This window comes from Drosophila subpulchrella, chromosome 3R, assembly GCF_014743375.2.
Source record: "Drosophila subpulchrella strain 33 F10 #4 breed RU33 chromosome 3R, RU_Dsub_v1.1 Primary Assembly, whole genome shotgun sequence".
Lineage (NCBI taxonomy): Eukaryota > Metazoa > Arthropoda > Insecta > Diptera > Drosophilidae > Drosophila > Drosophila subpulchrella.
In genome coordinates, this window is record NC_050609.1 from 19,763,787 (window position 1) to 19,771,840 (window position 8,054).

Below are 8,054 nucleotides of genomic sequence, written 5' to 3' on the forward strand. Positions count from 1 at the left end.
AGGACTCATTCCCATCCTCTCTCTTCCGCCGATAAGGAGGCAGTATCGGGTATCGATTTCGGTGTTTTTCCCTTCGGTTCGGCCTGGCACTGTGTTTTTTCCACATATGGCACTATCGGATTGGAGCTGTCTTTACCTTGGCCAAGTGTTACCTTGCCCAAAACGTGAGCGTTGGCAAACTGCTCCAATTATTTGCGAAATTCGCTTCGCTCGATTTTGGATGGCCAAAATATATGTCTCATGTGCTGGAAGTGCTTGAAGCGCTGCTGTTGCAACATTCGAGGCATTTCTTGCTAACTCAGTAAACGTGAAACGGCGAAGCCAAGAACAGGCCCCCAACAATATACCCCCGTATCTTGGATGTGTGCCCAAGAGCCCCCGGGTAATTAGGTCATCGGTTGTGGTTGTGACAATTTCACGAAACGCACAAGAAACGAACTGCGACAGCAGAAAACTTGGATGACAAATGACAATGCGCCGAGAACGTCGTTCCCCGAACATGCACTTTCTCCACCCCCTCTTCTTTAAACAAGACCTAGTTTACAAGGTAGTGGGTCTATTTCCAAAATAGTATTTTGCCTGGATCCATCATGATAGGAACTGGATTATAAACAGGCACATTGGGACGCAGGAAACCAAGCTGGTAGTCAATTGGTCTTGTCCGCCCGGAGTTGTCGGTCCATAGGGCAGTGTTTCGCAGTCTTCTCCACTGCCTTCGTCAAAACCCTCCAAAACCGCTCCGGCCGTTATATTATCATCGAATCCTTCCTCGTCATCGTCTTCGTCTTGGTCTTCGTCTTCTTTGGGCTGCCTGACCATACTCAGCTGCTCACGCGATTCACCATACCTGTTCGCTATCAAATCTGACTGCACATCCAAGGACATTTGGTACTGAGCAAGCAGAGGAATCGCTTGAGCAGCAACTACGCCTAGAACCTAATCACTCGAAGGGTTGTACACTATAGAGTTAATCATACAAACACCAAGTCGGCTCACAATTAACAGGCAGCTTAAGACCACACATCCTCCATTTAATTCCATCGGTCCTAAATTTTAAACATTAATTTTATTGACCTTGCCGAAACTTTGACAGTTAGAAAAAGAATAGTAGATCTATATCACAATGTATTATATTTGTCATTAAGTAAAACACAGTGGCACTTAAAAGTCGTCCTCGAACTCATCCTCCTCTTCAGATTCCGCCTCACCACCCGCCGCCTGTTTCTTGTGGTAGTACTTTCTGTAGCCGATCTGCTGGAGCGGATACTGCGGGATCATGTACTCCATCCGCTGGTGCCGCCGCAGGGTGCACTCCTGGAATTCGCGGAAATCCGTAAAGTTGGTCGTGTGGCACTCCTCTGACCTGCCGTAGACATACAGCTCGCGGCGCAGCTCCATCCAGATGGTGCGGTGTTCGAAGGAGACGTTGTGGATCATCCGGTTGAGCCACCAGAAGACCTTCGGATAGTTGTAGATGGTGGATCTCCCGAGGCACACGGTGCTCAGTTCGCCGGAACTGGGATCGTACTTATGGAGGGGCTCCTGGTCGACGCGGTAGCGAACCGCCTGGTGCTTGTCGCCCATACCTTTGGTGAATCGGGTGTCCATGAATTGGTTACCGTACGTCACGCCCCACTGATTGTAGACCCAGTTTCCGTGCCGATCGGTCTGCATGTTGGGCACTTGGAGAGTTAGTTCCTTGACTTCATAGCCCTCGAATTGGTTGTCCCCTGCTTTTTTGCGGATCCCTTTTCCTCGGAAAGCAGGTCGTTTTCTTTTACGTTGATCCGCTGCGCCTTCTATAGATAAAAATTATAATATAACTTTACCCCAAAACAATCTGATATTCCCGTTGTTTAATGATTTCTTAGGTAGATCTAAGTTTTACCTGCAATTTTCTCTTGGCTCTCCTGCCTCCTTAAACTTTCATCAGCTTCAGTCACTTCTTTTTCTTGAGCCTTTTTCCAAAAGTTAGGAAACTTCCTGTTGACAGGTGGGCGGGGGAATTCCTTTTGGGTTGTACTTACGGTATCCATAACCTTCGACGTCAAAATGGACCGGTGGTTACCAAAGAGTCGAAGGCCCAAACCCGACTTTGGTTTCGATTTCACTGCCAATTTTTTAGCCAAATTATAGAGATCACTTTCCCGAATGTGCGAATCTACCAAAGACGTCGTCATTCTGTTCCATTTACCGTGAGGTCGAGTAAAAACTGCCTTGGTTGTATCTACTTTATCGGGTAACTTCGTTGCTATTATTGGCATTGGTTTTCCAAAGAGACCAAAAACGCCAGCTCCCAATTTGTTGTCCAACTCAACGGAGGGATTTACCAAAGTCCTGTTTAGCTTATTTCCCGGAAAAGCGAAAGCCACGCTTTTCTCCACGGGCAACGTCTTTTGGAACAAGAGATTTAGCATAAGAAAACAGCAGAGAGTTTCTACTTACATTGAAGAGCCAACAAAGCCCCAAAAGTACCAGCAAATTTAGCTTCAACATTTTCCACAATAGCTACTAAAAATTAGCAATTTTAAGGATTCACTAAATAAAATGTGAAAGAGAAGTCAAGGTGTGCTTGTATCGAATGAATGAAACCAAGTGATTATGAGCTTATAAATGTTGTAGGCAGAAAAGTGATTTAACTATAGATTATTAGATGGTTTGTTATTATGATTTTTAGTATAATAAAATTCAAAGATTGTGTTACATGTTGCAATTGTGCACGGGTTTATTAAGGAACTGGAAAAACAACAAAACTCCAAAATGTATGAGCTATATTTGGTGCCTGGGATACTGGGGAATCATGTACTCCATCCGCTGGTTGCGCCTGAGAGCACACTCCTGATAGGGCAGCCACTCGGTGAGGTTGCTCATTCGACACTCCTCCGACCTGGCCAGCCTGAAAAGCTGCCGGCGGAGGGATACCCAAATGGGTCGGTGGGAGTGCGGCGATCGGTACATTTTGCCCGTCAGATAGTTCATGATTCTCGGCTTGTTGTAGATGGTCGAGCGGCCCAGGCACACGGTGCTTATGCCCTCGTCATCGGGATAGTAGTCCATGCCGGGGTCCGAATCGATGTGAAGGCGGGGCATGCGGCTCTGGTGGTTCACGTGGAAGCGGGTGTCCTGCCACACCTTGCCGAAAGTGGCGCCCCACGGATTGTAGACCCACTGGCCGAACTTGTCTTTCTTGTGAATGGAGATGGTCAGCTCCATTGGACGTGCTGGCGGACCTGTCGTTTCCTCTTTCTCTCCTTCGGCCCGAAACCTAACCATTTGCGTGGATTTTTTGGCCTTCTTGGTCTTCTTTTGCTTAGGAATCTTTGGACTCTTGGTCATAGATCGCATCTTGGCTGGGTTGCCATAGCCATCGTTTACCGGAAATAAACGAAGACCCGGAGCCAATCCGCCCAGAAATCTCTTATTGCGGCCTTTGTTGAAATCCTCATCGGGAGCCGGGGCTAGCACCTCATATGGCGGCGTTACATCTTTCGATTCCCTTGACTCTCGGGTTGGCACGGCTATGGGGCTGGCCGAGGTTTCAAGTTGATCCTGCGAATAGACTTACAATTAACTAGGATACCAAACCAAAATTGGTACTTCACTACCATAGCTTCGAAATCAGCATAGCTGCTAGTTGCTTTTTGGGATAAAGACTCCAATGGAACGGGAGAGGCATCCAGACTTAGGATCTAGGGATAAGGTTTAGTAACAAGCACGATCGACTATTGTCTACCATGGACTTACGCCAATCAAACAACAAACACATAAGCTGATGGACAACCATTTCAGAATCATTTTTTAAATTTCCACAATGAATTTTCAACACTTAAGATTTTATTTTATTTTTTTAGTGCCAAGAGATTAGAAACGCAAGGCTAAGGTGAGAAGAAATATTAAATCCCTTTAAATACCATTAATAAATTAAACGCATTTGTATTAAACACAATCCTTTTTGCTTTATTTATTTTAATGAAAAGTTAATTCAAAATATATTTAATGAGTTCATGATCCGAAATTAGTAATATTAAGTTCTATCAGCATTTTATGAATACAAGCTTAAATCAACCACTACAAACTCGTATAATAACGAGGTATGGTCGCATTAGAATGGCTGAAAATGACTGTAAGGGTTGTGTGATTGGCTCAACCCCGGGTCGCAGTCTATCCAGTTTGTTGTAATTGACTTTTTGCCTCGACTTTCAATGGCCAGCGCTGCGAAGAAAGATACAATGCCCGAGCGAGAGCTGCCAAAAGTAACTGGAACTGGGTAACCGACCCATACAAGCCACACTCGCACATACACTTACTCGCAAGTCAGCCACTTGGCCAACACACAGAGCCACTTGGCTAAAATGAGCGGCTCAAGGTCATCACGCCACACAAAAAGAAACAAAACGCAGACGGAGACGGAGAAAAATGCTGCAAATCTCTTGGCGTCTAACTGCAGCCAAAGTCGCACTTGCAGTCGTCGCTCGATGGCCTCGAATCTTGAATCTTGAATCTCGAATCCGCTGCAGCAGCAACAAAAGCAACAGCCCAGCAGCAACAGCAACATCAGCTCCCAGCGGGGCAACAACAAAAGCGGGCTTACGAAATCACGAGCCATTTGAATTGAATGAGCCACGCTGATCGTGGGTTTCTCAGGGGGAGGTTGCGAAGTAGGGAGTGGTGGCCAAGCAAGGCTCATACACGGCGAGAAATACTTAGTCATCACATTAAATTTCTATCAATGTGTGTATGGGTGTATTATATTATTCCGTCAAAAGTTGAAAATAGTAAATGCAGAAATTAAACTTTTTTAATGGCATCATAAAATACCATCCTTAAATTATATTAACATCGAATTAACAACAACAAGATTGTTAACATCATGAAACTAACCAGTATCTTACGTATATCATAGTGATATTTAAGGTCTTTATATCATTATTATATCATTATTTATATCATAAGGATATTATTAATACAAGTATGACTAATCGTTATGATTTATTTTTCTCTCTGCATTAGATGGAGTTATAAAGTCACAAGCCCTCTCACACTCGCACACTTCTAAACAGAAACAGGCACTCATACTTGGGCACCAAAAGCTTGGCGCTTGAAAAATTCACACAGTGTTTCTATTGCACTTCACAAGGGAACCTCTGTGTATCTGCGAGATACATCTCTCGATCGTTACAAAATTGTAAGACTTCCCATCCCGTCCCCCTCGCCTTGTCTGTCCACTGTCTCTCTCCCTTTTCGCCGGCTAGTCCTACAAACAAATCGATGGAATGCTAGTCGAACACTGATCAAATAAACCGCAAAACTGCCCATGCCCAAAGCCAGCTAAGATCATCAGCAGGCATCAACAGCATCATCAACAACATCAACATCATCAGCAGCGGGTAGAGAAACAACCGAAACCGAGTTTTGAGATCGGAACTTTGAATGCTCTGCAATATTTATATAACTTGGGATATTTTATTTACTATATACATATATGGTCTGCAAGGGATGGTATAAAATGCATGAGAATAATAAGATTATTATAACCACCAAATGCTTCAAATTTCTGGTTTTATTGTGTTCATTTCCATTTTGTCCATAATGATCTTCAGTTTCCTACTAATATAAATCCCTTTTCAATTGCGTGTTTTGTTTAAGATCATGGAAATAAATCAGCTGTAACTGGGGTCGAGCTGGAAACCCCCAAAGTACTCAAATTTTTTAATGATGTCGTCCTAAGCAATGGAACATATAATCACTACCTTGTAGAGGCGAGTAATCATACCCTGTGGCGAGGGTATGGCAACTTTGTCGCTTTGTGGGCGGCATCAAAGTTGCCGTTCACTTGCAATTGCGATCCGTTGGTGGGCGGCGTGGAGCGGCTCCTCTGGATTTCAGATGGTGGATGTGGATGTTGATGGCGACTTGGCGAGTTGGTGGACTGGTGGCGTGCCTCGGTGGCATTTGGTGTCATTCGAAGTTAATTGCTGGGAACGAGCGACAGAGGCCGCCGTACCTCGCTTTTGGCTCTGGCCCGGATTTGTGTCAACTCTTAAGGTTAACCTCGTAATTATGATTGTTGCTGCTGGTGTCTTCGGATTTCCTCCGTTCTCAGTTCTCGATCGTTCCCGCGATTTGAGCGGATAAGAGGTAGTCAGATACTTATAAGGTATAGGGTATTTATGCGGTCACTAATTCGAAATTTTTATACTTTTGAGTGTTCAGGCCTTACAATGTTTTGTGCCCATATTTCTAACGTATTTATAACTTCATTAATGTACTACCCACAAAATGTGACAACTGTATTTCCTCAAATATTCTTTTTATGAAAAGACTTAGTTGAAAGTTTATTTAATTGCCGGGAGTTCTGGATCTTTCGACCGTTAGATCGAAAGGCAGAAACCAAAAACATTTAACAGCATAGAGGGACCAAAGAAAAGTGAAGATGCTGCCGTGGAGAAAACCTTTTTCTGTCTTCCTACGTTTCCTATTTCTTCAGCTTTTTCCCCGCCTTCGAACCTTCTTTCCCCCACTTTTCAGGCACCCTTTTTAGAGTCAGCTTTTCTTTGGGGTCCCAAGCCCGCTGGCGTTCCTCGTTTGGCGGCTCTGGAGTGTGAGAAAATGAGAAAATCAAGGCAGCTACAGATGCATAGATACTCGGATTCAGACAGAGATGGAACGCTCTCGCCGTCCCGCTCCATAAGTGGTTCCGTCTGGGTCCGGGTCCCGTTAGAGCTGGAAAAAGGGCAAAGCCAACTCAGATGCATTTGTAACTGCGGAGTGAGGATCCCTAGGAAAAAGCCAAGCTGGAAATCCGAGTAATGGATTTCGAAACATCGCCAGCTCAGCTTTCGTTTCGATTATGAAATCCAAGCCAAAAGAGTGGGCAGAAGAAAAGGTTTCCTTCATGGCTCTGGAGATTTCCCTGGGAAGACTGGCGAGGAATTCAGGTCAAGCGGGCTTAGGAATTTCTGAGGCGAACCTGGGGAGAATCCCTGGCCTGGTAATCTGTAAATAAATAACAAATACGACTCTAAACAGGCAAGAAAGGCAGAGCTTAATTATTCAAATGTTATGCGCAATTTAACTCTTTGTTGGTGTGGCTTATGTTTTTGTTTTTGTCCGTATTATTCAACTGCCATTCGATTTCGTTTCGTGGCGACTCCTTGATGGGCAAGTTGGCCAAGTGGAAAACCAGTTTTAGAATCGGCCAAAACCCAAATAGCAGCCACCATCATCTTATTAGAGAATCCCACGCAGAACGCGTTTCACTCACTCACTCAGCTTTTGGCTAACGAAGTGCACGACTTTGGTCTAATAAAATAAAAACAAAACACACACGTCCATAGAAAGACGCACACATGGGCAGAGGAAAACCCCCCACGCACAGGCACCTCTGAAGGTTGAAAAGCCCAGAGAATACACGGGAAAATACTTTCGATAATAGCCCGATCAGAAATATTGCCCCATATTTAAATAAAATATCGAAAGCTAACGTTGTCTAACATCCGGGCATAATTTACACAAATATTTAAATATTTACGAACTTCTAATTTTAAAATCTGTTGAGCAGTGTTTTTTCTCAGTGCTTGAGAGCGTAAAACAGACTCGCCCTCGCTCTGTGGAGAGTTTCTTAATTAAAAGCAAATTTCATCTCAAATAATGCCGCTAAGGCAGCAACAACAATTAAGCAATTAATTTATTTCAGCTGTGTGGCACTTTGAATAGCGGGAAAAAATCCAAGCCAAGTAGTAAATGGCCTGGCAGGCGGCCAGATCGGATCAAACCTGTTGAATCGCAGAATCGAGGGGCCCCAGAACAGAACTCCGGGCAGTTCCCCTTAGAGAGGGCTTAGCCAAGCGAGTATGCCAGATACTTGTACACTTGCCGTGTTTCACAAGGCAATGCAAATTATCTGGTTACAGTCCAGGGTTTAGCGAAAAGGGGTGGGGACGGGGAGGGTTCTAGGCAACCGAGGGATGCATTTGGATCGCCCTGCTGAGTCACTGCGACGGTGATTCACGCCGACAAAAAACGTAATTGTCTATGGTTTCCAGCGAAATTAG

At 44.5% G+C, this 8,054-nt stretch overlaps 3 protein-coding genes across 3 annotated transcripts; all 3 read right to left on the minus strand.

Annotated features, from left to right (window-relative positions):
* Positions 1–555: 555 nt before the first annotated feature.
* On the minus strand, positions 556–1,130 carry LOC119555671. Its single transcript, XM_037867286.1, has 2 exons — positions 997–1,130; positions 556–936 (listed from the first exon to the last, which is right to left on the minus strand). Exons 1-2 carry the CDS (start codon positions 1,039–1,041, stop codon positions 589–591), a joined length of 393 nt encoding a protein of 130 aa, XP_037723214.1. The 5' UTR covers positions 1,042–1,130; the 3' UTR covers positions 556–588.
* LOC119555664 lies at positions 1,113–2,587 on the minus strand. Its single transcript, XM_037867255.1, has 3 exons — positions 2,446–2,587; positions 1,889–2,393; positions 1,113–1,799 (listed from the first exon to the last, which is right to left on the minus strand). The coding sequence occupies exons 1-3, from the start codon at positions 2,494–2,496 to the stop codon at positions 1,162–1,164; spliced, it is 1,194 nt and encodes a 397-aa protein (XP_037723183.1). The 5' UTR covers positions 2,497–2,587; the 3' UTR covers positions 1,113–1,161.
* Positions 2,588–2,695: 108 nt separating this feature from the next.
* LOC119555666 lies at positions 2,696–3,885 on the minus strand. The gene is made up of 3 exons (XM_037867273.1): positions 3,745–3,885; positions 3,606–3,689; positions 2,696–3,549 (listed from the first exon to the last, which is right to left on the minus strand). Exons 1-3 carry the CDS (start codon positions 3,793–3,795, stop codon positions 2,770–2,772), a joined length of 915 nt encoding a protein of 304 aa, XP_037723201.1. The 5' UTR covers positions 3,796–3,885; the 3' UTR covers positions 2,696–2,769.
* Positions 3,886–8,054: the final 4,169 nt, after the last annotated feature.

Bases quoted from the DNA above. Each gene is read 5' to 3' on its own strand.
- LOC119555671 (XM_037867286.1), bottom strand. From the start codon at position 1,041: ATGGAATTAAATGGAGGATGTGTGGTCTTAAGCTGCCTGTTAATT. The intron at 937-996 runs GTGAGCCGACTT...TCGAGTGATTAG, and splicing joins TCTTAAGCTGCCTGTTAATT to GTTCTAGGCGTAGTTGCTGC.
- LOC119555666 (XM_037867273.1), bottom strand. From the start codon at position 3,795: ATGATTCTGAAATGGTTGTCCATCAGCTTATGTGTTTGTTGTTTGATT. The intron at 3,690-3,744 runs GTAAGTCCATGG...CCTTATCCCTAG, and splicing joins GTGTTTGTTGTTTGATTGGC to ATCCTAAGTCTGGATGCCTC. The intron at 3,550-3,605 runs GTAGTGAAGTAC...GTCTATTCGCAG, and splicing joins ATGCTGATTTCGAAGCTATG to GATCAACTTGAAACCTCGGC.
- LOC119555664 (XM_037867255.1), bottom strand. From the start codon at position 2,496: ATGTTGAAGCTAAATTTGCTGGTACTTTTGGGGCTTTGTTGGCTCTTC. The intron at 2,394-2,445 runs GTAAGTAGAAAC...TTGTTCCAAAAG, and splicing joins GGCTTTGTTGGCTCTTCAAT to ACGTTGCCCGTGGAGAAAAG. The intron at 1,800-1,888 runs GTAAAACTTAGA...TTTTATCTATAG, and splicing joins GAGCCAAGAGAAAATTGCAG to AAGGCGCAGCGGATCAACGT.